Source organism: Phalacrocorax carbo, chromosome 8 (genome assembly GCF_963921805.1).
Source record: "Phalacrocorax carbo chromosome 8, bPhaCar2.1, whole genome shotgun sequence".
NCBI lineage: Eukaryota > Metazoa > Chordata > Aves > Suliformes > Phalacrocoracidae > Phalacrocorax > Phalacrocorax carbo.
Window position 1 is genome coordinate 43,406,183 of NC_087520.1, and position 16,737 is coordinate 43,422,919.

Consider the following 16,737-nt stretch of genomic DNA (forward strand, 5'->3'; position numbering starts at 1 on the left):
CTTTTAATGCTTTGTCTTTCCCTGTGGTGGTTTTGGTTTTTTTTTTGTCTTCTGTTTGCTTTAAAAGAGGTCCTGGGAGTGTTTTGCCCTCAGTAGAAACCCAGGCTGGCTTTAAGCAAAAAGGACAAGCACCGTGGTGCTCAGATCTTATCTCACCTGTCCTATTTGCATTGAAGGCTGGACAAAAGGCAGCAATTTCATAAAGGCAAGGCAGCCTGCAGCCATGGTGGCTCTTGTGAAAGAATGAGGAAGCTGCTGGGCTCAGCGAAGGCTGTGTTCCCCTTTCCTGCTGATGTACCAAGCCTACCTGCAGGAGCACATGCTGCTTTCCTGGCTGGTGGATCAGCTGGATTCATCGGAGGCATTCAAGGTAACTCCTTTTGAAACTTTTGGGGAGGAAATCTTGGGGAAGGTGGTTGAAACTCTGTTGCTGGAGCCCTCGTGGCACTGGGAATGGGCGTCTTACTCTGTTTTGTTAGCAATTAATCACATGCAAGGTTATTTATTCCTCACCCCCCCCCCCCCAGTATTCACCAAGATTCAGAGATGTGGCATTTGTGCCTGCCCAGATGTTTAACCAGCTCTTTACCTCATCCATAGGATCTCAGGCACTTAGAAATGCAAAATTATTCCCGTGTGGGATTCTTTTTTTTTTTCACTCTCAACCCTAATATTTCAAAACAGTAATAAACAGACCCCGCAAGTATCTGAAAATACCAGTACAAAGTGCTTGGGTTTCTGAGGGGGAGGATGCACGCTACTCTTTGCTGGCTCCACGCGAGTGTTCGCCTTGAATCCTTTAGTCACAAGGGGGAGAAGGAAGAGCCTTGAGCACACGTAGCTTTAAGCACCCATTCGGTTTGAAATCAAGGATCAGAGTGACCTGAGGCGCAGCCAGGCACACCACGAGGCAGTGTTCCCTGGTGTGCCGCCAGCTGATGGCCCAGGGCACTTACAGCTGTGGTCAGAAACTCCACGTACAGATTCAGCTTGAGAAACCCAGAAGGGAGCGGAGAGTTTGGGGGGCCCGTAGGCATTGTTTTCACCAAGAAATGAGACTGCCTTAAAATTGCTCGGAGAATCAGTGGCTGGTTGGGGCTAGGTGCACGGTGGGAACGGTGCCTGCTCCTCCTGGCTCATGCGGTGTCACGAGTGGGGAGAGCAGATGGGTGGCAAGAGCCAAGATGTGTCTTTGATCAACTGCTCACGCACATAAGCGAGACACGTGTTCCTAGGGAACGCACCGGTGCCATGTTCTCTCTGAGCTCGCCGCTCTGTGCGGATATGAGGGCTTTGGGGTTCTTTTCTTCATTCAGCAGGCGAAGCAGCCTGCCGCTGGAGTTTTTCCTCCCTCCCATCTGCCAGCTGAGCTGCTCGTGGGATGTTTCCTAGCCTATGTCAGCGTGAAAACAAGCAAAGACCTACCGCGTAACCTGTTTCAGCTCATTAGAGCTGACGTGGGTGCGGGAAGCAGCCGAGTGGTTCAGCTGACAGGACAGAGGAGCCGCAACCTCTTTGCCTGACACAGCTGGAGCCGGGGGCAGAGTGCTGTGCAGAGCCCAGCCCCGCTCCGCATGGTGCTGCGGAGCCGCACCGCGAGGGGCGGCCCCCTGCCCCCAAGAATTTCTTATCTAAGCGGAAGAGACGCACGCCACCGAAGAGAGGTGACAGTGACAGATGCAGGAAGCAAACCTGGGTCTCTCTGCTCCCTGGCTAGAGGCCTAATCGCTGCACTTTGCTGCTGCTGCTATTTGTAAAACGTCTCAAGATGCTCTGGTGGAGGGCATTACTGATACGGAAAGAGCACGCGAATGCTAATGGAGGAGGCTGTTAGTGGGGTGGACTTGCGGTTGACTGCAGCTTGGAAAATGGCCTCAAGGGGAAATGCGCTCAGCGTGCATTTGTGAGCTGCTCTTCTAGTTTGTGTTTTAATTCAGCTGCAGCGGAGCTGGGTCGCCCACCCTTGCCTGTAGGAACTGTAGTGAGCTGGTCGGGATCGGACAGAGCAGGCTGGGCAAGCTGCTTCCTTCCCGTCCTGCCCAGGCTCCGTTACTCCCGACTAGAGTTAAACATCTCAACACGTCGTACTCCTGCGCTGCAAACCCCCTCGTTTGCTTTACCCGTCGCCCTGCAACTAGCCCTCCCGCAGCAGGCAGCGATTTCCCTCTGCCAAAGTATCCGCTGAGGACTTTATCGATTTCTGGTTGTTTTTTTTTTTTTACTGTCGCTTTTAGACCACATTTTCACCCAGCCTTCTCATCCAAAAGTACACCCTAGATGCTTATTTTCCTTCAGTTTTTCAGCCGTCGCCCTGTGAAAGGCGGCAGACACGGATTTCGGAGAGGACGGAGGCAGGTTGCTGGCCAGGGTTTCCAATACACGGGACCGCGTGAAAGGTGAAAGCGGTCCGTGCTCCTGCGTGGCGAGCTTGGCGCTTCGCAGTCTGCCGGAGCTGGGATGAGGCAGACAGGGAACGGTGCTCTTAAAAATACCCGGTAGGTGGGCTGGTGGGGGTAACGGGTAACTCCTTGAGTGCTTCCAGGCAGCGCCGCACTGGCTGCAGCGTGGCAGCACTTTAGCTGGATGCGGGCAGGACCGGTGCCAGGGATGTCCTGGTCTGCGCAGCATCAGCCCATAAGGGCCACGAGAAACAACGCAGCCCTTCCTAGAAATGTGCTCCAGAGCTTAAAAGATGGACCTAATTGAAAAAATGTATCGTGGTTGTACCAGGGGATAAAAGGGAAAGCTGAAGCAAGATTAACCTGGAGCTCAGTGAGCCGAGGAGCGCGGCAGCCGTGGCCAGGTCCCTAAGCCAATTCCCAGCCACGGCCTCCCAGCCGCCCGCCGAATCCATGCCCGACAGGGAGGCGGCTTGCCCTGGATGCAGGTCTGGCAGGAGAGCCCAGCACGCTCTGGTTTTGTACTTCAGGTACGTGCTCGCTTTCTGCTTTGCTTCCTTATCCCCCGCCACGGCAGCTCCTGGCTTGCTCGTGAGGGCTGCTGCCGTGGCCCGGTGGATTTTCTTCGGGGGTGTTTTCTGCCTGCACGGTTCCTGACGGTTGTTCAGTCTGCTGGCCCTGCCAAGAGCCTGTGCTTGGGGAATGCTGGAGCTGCTCCAGTTTCCCTGGAGCCTACATCTTCAGTTGCTTCCTCGTGACATCCTCCTCCCTTCCCACGCCTGGCATCCCCTCCGGGTACCGCTCGCCTGCCCTGGATGGCTGCGAGCCTCTTCCCAGCACAGGGGCTCCGGGAGGGGGTTTCTTTTCCCCTCCCAGCACCTCGTTGCCACCTCCAGCTTCAGCAAGTCCCATGCAACAGCCCTGCAGCCCCGCTTCTAGGGCAATTTCTGAGCCAGGCTGGGACCACCTCTTTCCCCTGCTTGGGCCAGAAGAGACCTGGGGCAGAGAGGGGAGCAGGCAGCCTCGTTGGCCTGTTAGCACAGAGCCAGGGTGACGTGTTGCCTGCGTTAGCAGACCCTGAGACTCTGTGACCCAGAAAGCTGCTTCTCATCCCTCCTTTCTAAAACAAGCCCAGCGGGTGTTTGCAGGAGCAGCCCCTTCGAAGGGAGCCGGCAGAGCAGCTCTGTGGTGGGCTCTCTGGGCTCTGCTCTGCCAGACTCTCAAGCTGAAGCTTTTCTTGTGGCCGGTATTTGCAAAACACGTCCCTCTCCCTGCGGTTCCTCTGGCGTCTGGGAAGCTGTGAGCTCACCCGGCCCTTTCCCTTCCATCAAAGTTATGAGGTTGCCCTCTGTCCTCACCCTCTTGTTGGTGCTTCAGCCCTTTCCACCTCCTCTGCACCCAGGCAGGATGGGGCCGGTTGGTTGGGGAGTGCTGAGCCTGGGGAGAGGAGCAGCCTGGCTGCCAAAAGGTCACGGCCAGAACTGGAAACCAGTCACCAGCCACACCAGAGGACTGCCCAGGGTGTTTCCCTGGGCTGTAGCGACATGTCTTCACCTGGAGAGGTCAGCCAGCTCCATACCGACCCACCAAGGAAGCTTTATGAGCCCACCTTCTTCTTTCCCCTGGCCTGCTGGCTCTTGGTGGGATTTGGCTGGTTGTCCTAACGTGTTGCTTGGCATGTCACAGCCCTGCCACGGGCAGCAGGAGCTCCTGGGAGGGACCCGGAGCAGAGGCAGGCTGCATGAGGGTCTCACGGTGCCTGTGGAAAGGGGATATCTGGCCCGTGGGGCTGTTCCCATGCTCGGGTCCCAGCTCTGCCTAACCCTGGCCATCCAGGGGCCTTCTCCAGCAGAGAGTCCCCACGCCATACCCAGCCTCCTTGAGGTGGCCAGCCCCTACCCAGTGAGCTTGCCCGAGGCTGTCTTCGCTTCCCAGCCCACGGGGAGGAGAGGAAGGGGTGTGCGATGCTGTGTTTGTGCCTATCGGGTGTCGCCACACCAGCTGGAGCAGTGCTGCAGCCCGCAGAGCTAACCACAGTTATTTTAGCAGGCTGATGTTTATGTTTACCTCCCTGCTGCAGCAAGCCATCGCTCTCGGTTGCTCGCTATTTTAGCAACAGCCGCTGCTCCAGGACAGGCTAATTCCAGCCCTCTTGGGTTTGGGGCTGTTTGTTCTCACCCAACAGCAGCAAACAGGTAGTTTTGGAAAGAGACGTATCAAATGTGAAGGGGGAGGATTTCTGCAGCTTAGACTGGATTTGTGCTGCAGTGTCAGGGCTGTCGGTGAGGGGTCCCCGGCCCCAGGGGATGCTGCATGCACTGAGGTTGGGACTGGATCTGGGAAGACTGGGCTTGCCAGGCTCTGGCTCAGAGCTTGTCCTCCAGCTCTTGGAGTCTGCAGCTGAACAGGGGAAAAAAAACCCGCATGAACCAGTTCATTTGTCTGTTTTTCTGGGGCAAAACTGGAGCCATGGGTTGGAAACATCTCTGCTCTGGCCCTTTATCCAGGACCGGTGCCTGCAGCCAGGGTGGTGGCCTTTCCCCCGTGCTGCCTGCCTGGCTCTTGAGTCTGAAACTTTGCAATAACTCACTTCTTTGAGAAATTGGAGGAGCCAGCTGGGGGAGGAGATCAGCCCTTTCTATATTTGTGATTTTCACCGAGCATGGCAGGACCCGGCCAGCAGAAACTGGAGCAAAACCACCCGTTTCCCCTCCCTGTTCCCCTTTATGCCCATCCCAGCAGGGCTTGGTCTCGTGTGTGGGACTCTGATCTCACCGGAGACCTCCCAAGCTCCTGGGATCAGCTTGCTCCAAATCCCCAGGCGAAGTTCAAAGCTTTCCCTTCCTTCCTGCCTGCAGCCACGGGGTGTTTAATGTGCAGGCAGCATTCCCTGCACGCTGGCGCCCTGGATGTGAACCGCTGCTTTTCAGCTCTGTCTGAAAAGGAGCCGTCTCAGGGCCTTGCCTCCTAATTGTGGAGGAGGTGAACATGAAAAAGACTCTGGCTGCGCTTAATGCAGGCAAAGGCGGCTGCTCTGGAGGCAGAGCCTTCGCCCAGGCATCCTCACAGCAGGGTGGTACCTGACCCAGAGCTCTCATCCTGGGGGTGGTGAGAAACCCTCTGCCTGGTGCTGTTCCTGCTGCCAGGCTGGTTTTAGGGCTGGTGGGAGGGGAGAAAGACCTGTTTCTGGGAGCTGGAGAAGATGGAAGATGCTCCCAGAGGCTGGGAGCATTGCTGCTCTCTAGACATTAGGACCTCAGGGCTGCTGATGGGTCCTGCTGGAGCTGGGTGTAATACACCCATACCAAACCAGTACTTGCCTTTCTAGGCACTCGGTAGCCTATCTGACCGTGTGTAGGGATGCTCGGTGGTCCAGTGGCTTCAGCTGCAGGCCAGGGGCACTCCTGCTCCTCTCTCTCTAAGCACCAGGCTGGATTGTGCAGCGGGGTGAGAGTAAAGCAGCGTTTCTTCATCCCCCAAGGGCTTTGCTGGGCTTGGATGGGGCTGGAGGGGGAGATGGATGGGAGGAGCCGGGACTCCACTAACCTGATTAACCAGGTTAAAACCCAGCCTTGCAAAAATCCAAGCCGTCTCGCTGCAACCTCCTCCTGCCCTCCCAGGGTACGGCTGGTCCTGAGTGGGACCCCCGCCCCCCCAGCCTCACGCCCCCGCTCCCCTCCCGCATCCCAGAGCAGCCAGGTATGGTGGGGAGGTGGGATGCAACGGCAGGCATCGCGCCTCCGGCTCCCGGGACCGGGTAAGTGTCACCCCCTCAGAGCACCGCGGCCGGCTTCGGCCCCACTCCCCCTCCCTGGCACACCCCCAGCCCCGCACGCCGGCCGAGCATCCCCCTTCGGCCGCCTGGGCAGCACGGCCGCCGCTCTAGTGACGCTTGCGATGAGCGTCTGGGGGTTTTTGGAGCGTGAACTCGTCGGGAATGCAAATGCTTCTTGGCCTGGTGCCGGCGTGGGAGCAAAGTTGAAGCCCTAGCACGCACCACCAGAAGTCCTGCTGAAATACTGATGGGGGGGGGTTTCTCTCCCAACAGTGCGAGCAAGGGGTGCTGGTGTTTGGCCGTGGTGAGGACGTGGGGCTAAAAGCCAGTGGCGGTGGGGAGGGGGCTGCTGTGTCCTGCAAGGGCTTGGTCACAGGGGTCTGGTCCTATAGAAGACCTTCCCTGTGCCCTGGGACTGGGTTTGCCCTGACCAACCCTCCTCCGGCCCCGGGTGGCTGGTGGTGTGACCCACCAGCAGGTGCCAAAAACCAGAGAACTCGCCTCAAAACAGGTTTCTTGATATTTGGGCAGCTGCCACGATAGCTGCAAAGAGGGGGTCCCGGGGGGGGTCTGCTCCTAGCCCTGGCACGGCTCCCCGACTGCGGGGGTGTCACAGCTCAGGGTGCCTGTGGGGAGCTGATAAAAAAAAAAAATGCAGAATTAAAACCAGCAATGGCAAGTTCCCGCTTCCCCTTGCCAGCTGCTGCTGGGCCACTTCAGGGCTGCTTGGAAAGGCAAAGTAAAGCCACGGCGGAGGTCATGCGGGGGGGTTGGGGAGGGGGTGGAGGATTTACTTGGCTCTCTGTGGGCCCCGAGCTTGGAAGAGCCAAAATGAGTCACTGACCCTCATCCCAATAAGCTTTTCCCAGCAGCTGTGGGCAGGACGGATGCAGATTTCCCAGCAAAAGGATTTTTGCCCAGAATAATTTTCAGTATCTTAAAAGAAAAAAAAAACCAAAAAACCAATGTCCCGCAATGGGAATCATCCACCCAAAAGTCCTCAGGTCATCAGGGATGTCCAAACGGAGCAGGACCGTGTGCTCCCTGGCAGCACACCCCCGACTGCCAGCGGCTGCTCCGGCTCGGCCCCGAGGGAGGCGGCCCCGGGCACGAGGCTGCAGCCGAGCATCCCTCTACTTCCTGCGCGTCGGCTCAGGCTTTTCTCTGCAAACACCATTCGCCTTCATAAATAACAACCTGGTTCCTCCTGCTCACGACCTTCTCGCTTGCAAATGTTTGGGAGCAGAGAAGCTGGGATGGGACTCCCCACCCAGCCACAGGCTCCTTCTCCACCCTCCCAAAAAGTTCCTCCTGAAACTCGGTGGCCGAGATTGAGTCACTAAAACACCGTGACATCACTAGCGGTTTTTGCTAGCGAGCAGCCGTGCTTCCTGTTATGCCCAGTGCTCCCACAGATATACATATATATATATGTACGCATAGGTGCGTGCTTTTAGCAAGCAATCAAGTTTGCTCTCCTTCTTCCCGGCATCGCTTCCCACAACCCTCGCCTCTCTTTTGCAGCGCCAGCGGCGAGGACCGGCGGCACAGCTGGGGAGCTGGGTCCTGCTAAGAGGATGAAAACATGGGGCTCAAGTTATCCTGCCTGAAAGGTAGGTTTGGGGGGATGATGGGGTTTCTCCTGCTCCGTGAAGGCATCTGGGGGTGGTTATACATGGAAGAGCCTTAGGTATTTCTGCCGAGGGCAGGACTGGTGTGGTTTGGTGTCCTGGTGGCATTTAAGCAAGTCCCATGTGTGACACGTTGCTCGTGCATCGCCCCAGAGCTGCTTTCCCCATCCCCTACCCTATAAAAAAATAGAAGGGTCTGGTCCTCCGCTTGTCATTCCTGTATCCTTTGCTCTGAGCATCCTTGGGCTGATGGTATCCGTCAAGAAATCAGGTGGGAAAGAGCCAGCATGGATGTCATGCCCGGGGTACGGATGGGGTGCTCGGGGCCAGCCCGGAGGCTGGGAGCCTCCCATCATCCTTCATTGCTCTGCTTCCCCCAGGGATATTCCAACCCAGGAGCTTTCTATCCTTCTGCTTTCTCCCAAACTTCAATTTTCTTAATGGAGTTAGGCTGGGGATGGCGGCAGCGCTGTCTGCCGGGAGAGAAAAGCAGGAGCTTTTAATGCTCCTGGCCTCACTGCATCGGGTGAGCGGGGCAAAGGCTGGATATCACATCTCCCATTAGCTCCGTATCCCAGCACTGACCCCTGAGCAGCTCGTATTAATCATCCTTGGAGTCGTTAAGGATGGGAGCTAACGAGCATGCCTCTCTAAGACACAGAGCTGCTTCTTTCCTGGCTTTTCCCAAGCACAAACGCTACATGAGATGCTGGCTGTGATGGGCATGGCTTTGAATGTGTCACCCAAAACTGAGCTCTGCGCCTGTCTGCCCCCTCCCCGTGTCAGGGATGCTGGTGATGTGGGGTCTGGGGCATTTGAGGGACTCATAGACTGCCCCCAGCCCAACACAGGGTGGCTAAGAGGGGAAACTGAGGCACTCAGGGAGTCCTTGTCCTGCCCCAAATCCAAGGCAGAGCCCAAAATATCCCCCCGCTCCTCCAAACCCCTCAGACGGGCTTGGAGTCTGCAATAAAATAAAAGATCCCCCCCTCTTCCAGCCCCCTTACGTAAGGCAAGGCTTTATCCTTAATTAAAAAGAGATTAAAAATATCAGTGTCTATCCCCTCCGGGCATTTTCCTGCTTGGGAAGAGCTGAAACCTCCCTGGCTGCTGCCTGTGCCGCGCAGGGCTTTTCTTCTGATTAAAAAAGCAGATTAAAGCGATCTGCTCCCCGGGGGGGGGCGGGCAGGCGGTTGGGGGGTGGCTGCGGTCTCTGCCTCTATCGAACACTCCAAAATCCAGGGTGGGGAGGGGGTGCGAGGCTGCACCTGGCTGCGGAGGTGGCTGTGGATTCTCTAGTGGCTCATAAGGCATTGAGTTGGGCATGCAAAAGGGCAGGGAGGTAGGGGATACCGTAGCACCGTGCCTGACCTCCTCTTCCCCTTGGTGACCCCCTCCCCAACTTCTGCAGGCTTGAAGACGTGTGTGAGCAGCGGGAACGGCAGCGACAGGACCCCGGCGGCATCCCAGGGCGAGAAGCACCTCCACGTGCCCTCCATCATCGTCACGCCGCCCACGCCCACAGGGACCATGCTGTCCCGCGAGGCCCGGCGGGTGGGGGGGCCGCTGCCGTGCAGCCAGTGCTGAAGCTCAGGGACCGGGGAGGGGGGACGCCAGCCCAGCAGGATCTCTCCCCGCTCCACCGGGATGGAGCCGCAGCCACCGGGATGCGAACTGGCCAGATCCAGCACCCCAGGAGCTCTGTGGGGACACGCGGAGCACCCACCACACGGGTGGGTTTGGACACCAGTGACTGGTTTTTCTCTTTTTTCCTAAAAATGCTGGGGAGGGGGTAGCAGTGCACAGCTCCTCCCCGGTGAATAAAGCCCCTGGGGCGTCGCTCCCCCTGGCTTGGCACCCACCGCCTCCCTCAGGCTGTGTTGGCGGGGCAGTGGGTGGGCTGTGTCCCCCCCCTAAAAAAAAACCCCCCAAAGCTAGCCCTGTGCCGGATGGGGGGGCCAAAAGTGGGGTACACACACCCTCACACTCCAATCCCACCTTTCTGCCCGGACTGAAGAAACCGGTTGCAAATGGCACCGGAAAAATGAACTCGGTGTCGCCTGCAACCCACTGTCGTGGCCCCGTGGGATCAGCCGCGTCCTGGGGAGGGAGCCGGGGGCGACGCTTCCCGGGGAGCGGCGGCACCAGAAGCCGGCGGGAGTGTGAAAGCAGATGGAAATTTAATTTTTTAATGACAGCAGCAGATGGCAAAAGACACGCAAGTGGAATCGCAGCATGGAAGGAGCCGTTTATAGAGCGACTGGTGGAGCCGCGGCGTGTGCCGGCGGCGCGGCGGGGGCCGCTCGGTTAATGGAAGGAGGGTGGCGGTGGGAGACTCCTCCTACAGCCCCCGGCGGCGGGTGGATGGGGGGGACCCAGGGGTTGGCCCTCCAGCCCAGGGGTGCCCCTGGGGCAACACTCACCCCATGGGTCGGGGGCGCTCCCATGGGTGCCTGAGGTGGTTGAGGAGGGGGATTGGGGAGAGCAGGCATAGTCTGGGGGGGTTTCTGTTTCCATGGCAACCTGCAAGCCAGGCTGCAGCCCCCCCCCAGCCCCAAATCACCCAGAGTGGCAGGGACAAGTGTCTTCGGCCGCTCGGGTGGGCTGGGCATGAATGGATGGCGGGATGAGGGATGAAGGGAGGGATGAGGGATGGATGGATGGATGAGGGATGGCTCGAGGTGGGGATGATGTGGTGCACAGACAGACAGCAAGATGAGGGCTGAGTGCTGCTCTGAGGTATAGATGAGTGGGTGGAGGATGGATGTGTGGGTGGGTAGATGGAGGCGTGGGTGGGTGGGTGGATGGATGGAGCCGTGGACAGGTGGGTGAGTGGGTGGAGGCATGGGTGAGTGGATGGAGGCATGGGTGGGTCACTGGATGGATGGAGGCATGGGTGAGTGGGTGGATGGAGGTGTGGGTGGGTGGGTGGATGGATGGAGGTATGGACAGGTGGGTGAGTGGGTGGGTGAGTGGAGGCACAGGTGGGTCACTGGATGGGTGGATGACGGCAGGGACAGAGGGATGGATTGATGGGTGGGTGGATGGATGGATGGATGGATGGATGGATGGATGGATGGATGGATGGATGGATGGATGGATGGATGGATGGATGACGGGCTGATGGATGGAGGGAAGGGATGGATGGAGGGAAGGGATGGATGGGTGACGGTGGGTGCCTCAGCATGGGTGGGCGCATGGAGACAACTGCACGGACAGACGGATGGCTAGTGCTGCTCCATGTGGAGCAGGGAGGGTGCACAGGTGGGGCTGGGCCGCGCCAGGGTCCCCCGGGCCCGGGGCAGGCCCCGAGAACCCCCCCACCCGTCCACCCCCGCAACCCACGGCCCCGGGATCCCCGCGGGGAGCTGCCCCTCCCGGCCGCCAGGAGGCGCCGGTGGGCGCCGCGCACATGCGCAGAGGACGGGTGTGCTGGGGCGACGGCGGAGCCCGGCAACAAGTGCTGAGCGTTGATTGGTCGAGTGCCCCCGGGGGGACATCGTGATTGGTCCCTCTGCGACCTCCGGACACCGCCCCCCGCCGGGCCTGCCCGCGGGGGCCACCGCCGGAGCGCGGCGCCACACACACAGCCAATCAGAAAAGGGTGCGCCATGATAACCAATGGCCGGACAGCGCCGCTCGTAGGGAACCAGTCAGAGTGCTCCGAGCTGGCCCAGACCCCGCCCCCACGCCGAGACCGCGAAAACGCGCCTGGCGCCGGGAAGCGGGGCCCTGTGGGCGGGGCCTCGCCGCAGCGCAGCCAATGGGGAGGGCGGGCCCGGGCCCGATGCCGGTTCCGGTTCCGGTCCCGGTCCCGGTTCGGTGCCGGCCCGGGTCCACCCGTCCCCGCCATCATGGAGCCGGCCGAGGCGGAGTTCCTGGCTGAGAAGGAGCTGGTGACGATCGTACCCAACTTCAGCCTCGACCGGATCCACCTCATCGGGGTCGGCGGGGCCGAGGGGCGGCGACAGGCCCGGGGGGGGTCTGGGGGACGGGGTCTGGGTGGCTCGGGGAGCCTGGGGACAGGGTGTGGGGGTCAAGAGCTGGGGGTCTGGGGGGCCAGAGCCTGGGGAGAGCGAGGACAGGGTCTGGGGGACTTGTGGACACGGCCTGGGGATCGTCAGGGGCTCTAGGAGATCAAGGGCTGGGCCTGGGGGGCGTGGGGGCTTGGGGACTGGGTTTGAGGCTCAGGAGCTGGGGGATCAGGCCTTGGAGTCTCGGGGACGCGGCCTGGGGAGGGCCTGGGGGGCTTCGGGACAGGGTTTGGGAGTCTAGGCCTGGGGGTCTTGGGGACACGGCCTGGGGGGTCAAGGGCTCTAGGAAATCTAGGTCAGTGCCTGGGGGGCTTTGGGACAGTGTTTGGGGGTCAAGAGCTGGTGGTCTTGGGGGCCAGAGCCTGGGGAGATTGAGGACAGGGTCTGGGGGGCTTATGGATAGGCCTCGGGGCAGGGGGGATTGGGATCGAGGGGCAGGAGCTGGGGAGATTGGGGGATTGGGGCTAAGGGGGTTGGGGATGGGCTGGAGCGTTTGGGATTGGGGAGGGGGTCTGGGGGGTGTGGGGATGGAGCAGGAGGGCTCGGGGGTCTGGCAGGATGGATGGGGGACAGGGGCAGAGAGGGGAAGCAGGCTGGGAGGGGGCAGGGCAGCCCCCCAGGAGGTTTCGGAGGGGGCAGCGCTGTCCCCCACCTCTCCATTGCCTTTGTCCCGCGCAGCTGAGCCTTGGTTGAGGGCTGGAGGGGGGTGAAGGGCTGCCCACTGAGCCCCAGCTCTGGCAGCGCCGGTGGTGCGAGCTGTGCTCCTCCGACAGCACCTTGGCCTGAGCCTGGGCAGCTGCGTTTCCAGGAGAGATGTAATTTCTGGCTACAACTTCTGTGAAATGCTTTGAAATAGAAAATGCATTGGAGACGTTAGTTATTACTTCTCAAGGGAGAGGAGAAGTCTGAGAGCAAGCATTATGGAAACGAGAGGAGAAAATTCAGATGCTATTTGACTTGGGCTTTTCAAAATCCCCTGGAAGCTCATGCTCTCTAGAGATGGCCGAGGCCAAATTAGCAGATGAGTACTGCAGTGTCTCAGCCCTCGCTGCTGCCTGACTCTCGTCTTCAATTCGTCTTCCAGGGAGATCTGGGTCCTTTCAATCCCGGCTTGCCGGTGGAAGTGCCTGTCTGGTTGGCCATTAATCTGAAGCAGAGGCAGAAGTGTCGCCTGATTCCTCCAGAATGGATGGACGTTGGTAAGGATGGCGGCGTCGGCCCTGGGCTTCAGAGGGCGCAGGAGAAACATGAAATTAAAAAAAAAAAATGATCTCTGGTTTTTACCATTAGTGGGAAACTTAATTCAACAAACACAAAGTAACTCTGAGAGAAGGATTTAATGTTCCACCATGGTAATTCTTTATATTTACAGGAGATGTAATCTTCCCAGTTAACTCAGGTATTTAACTTCTCTTCCTCTGAGGAGGAGGAAGGACGAGGGTTAGATTGAATCCCCAGCCCTGACATTTGTCTTCAGCAGCGGCTGCTGGCCCTTCTGAGCAGCACTTGCATCTCTTGCAAGGCTTGTTCAGCAAGAGCTTTGGGCAACTCGGGTGACACTCTGTGAGGAGGGAGACCTTGGAGAGCGTATATTTATGTTGATCGCTGGTTCATTCACTCTGTGGAATCGTTTTCCTCAAGGGCATAGGAAATGGGAGGTCATCTCACTGTAAAAAGTGAGAATCACGACACCCTCCCTTTTGTCATCTCAAAGGGAATGGAGAGGGAGAAGAAGTAAACACTAATGGAGCTGCAGTAAGAGGGAGACCCGCACCAAGCCTTCCTGCTTTATTCATTCAAGGCCATAAACACTAATTAGCGCGAGTGCTTTGTGAGTGAAGGGACCATCTCCCAACAGGCGACCGGTTTGGGGATCAAGGTGGTGCAGATCCAGCCTCCCGGCGTGGTGTGCTAAGCGCGGCTTCGATGTCCCTCTCAGCATCCTTGTGTGCTTCGTTACGGAAACGTTTTCTCTGTCCGCACATTGATTCAAGCTTGGATGTAGAGCTTGTCCTCCAGAAATAGCATGTGGGTTTTCCTAGGGGGTAAAAAATGTGCCTGGAGTGTTGAGAGTCTGGCGATGCCTGACCATTCCTGGTTGTGTTTTAGAAAAACTGGAGGAAATCCGGGACCAGGAACGTAAAGAGGACACCTTCACTCCAATGCCCAGTCCCTATTATATGGAACTTACAAAGCTGCTGTTAAACTAGTAAGTAGGAAACGTATTGTAACAGTTTCCGCCAGAGTACATGCTTGCATAGACAATTTTTCAAGCTTTCATTGGCAGCAACCCCAGAGGGCGGTGGGAAAGTGAGAGTTAATGGAGGTTTATTTCACAGCGTGCCAAGATCTCGTTGCAGCAGTTTTCTCATGGTAACTTTGCATTTCAGTAACTTGGGGATTGCTTGTTCTGCGGCCTGATAATTGGGGCTGTGCCGCTTTATTGAGCAGCAGCTAAGCGTAGAGGCCTTGAGGATCAGCAACGCGTTCCATGGCTGCAATCTGTTCAGCAGCCTAAACCCTCCAGGCTTCTTCCTTGGCTCTCCTTCAGGAGAAAAGCTCCTCTTCCCTCGGCCTGAGAAGCAGGAGACCAGGGATATTCCGAGTCTGAACTCCTGCCTGCTGAGGCATTTCACTTGTGAAATGTGCTGGCTGGTATTTTTCTCAGCACGGACTCTTCTGACTTTAAGCCCTCGATTACGGCAGGGCGGTCATTTAAGTGCTGGCTTTTCCTCTGGAGATGATGCTCTTGGCGTGCGGCTCCTTCCCTCACGCTAGAATAACCGTGATAGCTCTGTCCATGTGAATTGATCTGATCTCTCAAGGTCCTTATGGCAGCACTGAATTGCCTTAATGGGAGGATGTGGCACAACTCATACAGTCCTTTCAACTTAATACTCTCTGATAGAGCCACGAGAGCACAGAGCCGGGGCTCTAATCGCAGCCGCGTCCTTTCAATTCCCTGGCTGCCTGTGACTTTGGCCGGGTTATTGGCCCTCTGTGTACCTCGTACCAGCTGGGCAATTAAAGAGCAGAAGGATTCTAGCGAGAACCAGATGCTGCATCAAAGCTGAGCATTCCTGGGTAAATAAACTATCCCAAAAATCCCAGCAGCAGAAGTACCACGCTGGATTTTAATGTTGAGTTGCAGGTTTTTTTCTCTATAGCAAACTGCTCTGCTTATGCCTCAGAGGGCTGAAGAACTGCCAACATTACTTAAGCCGGTGACATAACATACGAGTCCCTTGCAGCCTGTTCTGATCCACTCTCTCCTCCTCTAGCGCCTCAGACAACATCCCCAAAGCCGATGAGATTCGAACGCTGGTGAAGGATACCTGGGACACCCGGATAGCCAAGCTGCGGCTGTCTGCGGACAGCTTCGTCAGGCAGCAGGAGGCTCACGCCAAGGTGCGGCGGGGACGCGCGGGGAGAGGCTTGCCAGCTCTGTGCTGGGAGGATTCCAGATGCCGTGTGATTGCGTGGGCTTGTGACTGATGAGAGCTGCTCGTGAAAATGCTGGTTGGGGCATGTTTTTCCTGGGTTGTGAGTACGTCAGTTGGGAACTAAAGCCATATGCTGAAAACCTCGCTTTATGGGCTGCTTGCAGCTCCCTGTGCATTGTGGAAATAGTGCTCTGGTTGCTTGTGTGCTTCTCTTGACCGGGGGTGGCAGCTGGGTCAGTCCCTTGTGTCACCGAAGGGAAAACGTGTGCTGCAGAGCTGCTTCCCAAGTTCCTTGTCCCCTGCTGCGGTAGGGCCGGTTCCCCACGTTCTGCTCTTTTCTCTTTTAGCTGGATAACTTAACCTTGATGGAGATCAACACGACGGGGACTTTCCTTACTCAAGCCTTAGATCACATGTACAAGCTCCGGACTAACCTTCAGCCTGGCGAGAGTGCCCACTCCCAGGATTTCTGAGGTACTAGCCACGCTAGCCCTCAAACCTCCCAGGAGAGGGCAGTGGAAGGGAGCAGGCTCTGCTCCTCGCCCCTGGACCTTCATCTGGCCAGCCTCCGCCTCCCTGCACCGATCTCCCAAAGCCGCGAGAGCCGGCAGCCTCGTGGCAGGCCGGGAATCGGTCCAGAGCTGCCGATGGCACGGGAGCATCCCTGCACGGTAGCTCCTCCACGCTCCCTCTTTGCGAAGGTGGGCCTCCCTCTCGGGTTCAGAGATCTGCTTGGTGCAGGTGGTGGCTTGCCAGCACCTGGCTCTTGTCTAATGATGTCAGGCGGATCTCTCTGCCCTGGAGAGTGTGGGTGTACTTCATAGAGGGAACTTCTGAGGGCAGCACGGGCCACACACTGGCTTGAAAGCAATAAATTTATAGGCGGTGCTTCGCCATGAATTTTTCTCAGAGCCTTGAAAAGGGAGATGTGCCGGCAATGAGAGGTGTCTGCTACTCTGCTGGGGAGATCAGCTGGGAAGCAGATCCATCTGCTCTTTGGAGAAGGACAAAAGAAAATGGCTTTTCCTCTCCAAAGCCAGGCTGTCTTGTAATATCACACATCTGCCTCTTTTTTTTTTATCTGAAACTGTGTATAAAAATATTAAAAAAAAAAATAATTGCAGCTGAATGAACAGCATCAAAATTAGCCCCTGTGTTTTGTTGCACGGTGCGCATCAAGCGTACGTGGGTTAAACAATGCTCGGAAAAACCCGCAGCTCTCCTCCTTTGGCTCCGGCCCCGTTCCCCTGCGGCAGACCGACAGGCGAGGGCAGGATCCTCGCCGGCGTCGGGCTGCGTTGATGGCAGATGTAATGATTACGGGCGAGGGGGAAGCGCCGGCTCGAACCCAAGGGTGGCAAGCCGCGAGCGGTGCCCTTCCCGGAGCATCTGGGCCAGCCTCCGCGCAGCTCCTGCCTGCCATCTGTGCCCTGCCTGCCTCGGCTGCTTCCCCCG

General features: G+C 57.8%; 1 protein-coding gene and 1 long non-coding RNA gene across 2 annotated transcripts; both read left to right on the forward strand.

Moving 5' to 3' along the window:
- Positions 1–5,419: 5,419 nt before the first annotated feature.
- LOC135314814 (uncharacterized) lies at positions 5,420–9,965 on the forward strand. Its single transcript, XR_010374314.1, has 3 exons — positions 5,420–6,156; positions 7,699–7,787; positions 9,217–9,965. It is a non-coding gene; the product is annotated as an uncharacterized LOC135314814 (long non-coding RNA).
- Positions 9,966–11,510: 1,545 nt separating this feature from the next.
- Positions 11,511–16,411, forward strand: GINS2 (GINS complex subunit 2). Its single transcript, XM_064459710.1, has 5 exons — positions 11,511–11,749; positions 12,924–13,038; positions 13,949–14,048; positions 15,121–15,247; positions 15,630–16,411. The coding sequence occupies exons 1-5, from the start codon at positions 11,660–11,662 to the stop codon at positions 15,753–15,755; spliced, it is 558 nt and encodes a 185-aa protein (XP_064315780.1). The 5' UTR covers positions 11,511–11,659; the 3' UTR covers positions 15,756–16,411.
- Positions 16,412–16,737: the final 326 nt, after the last annotated feature.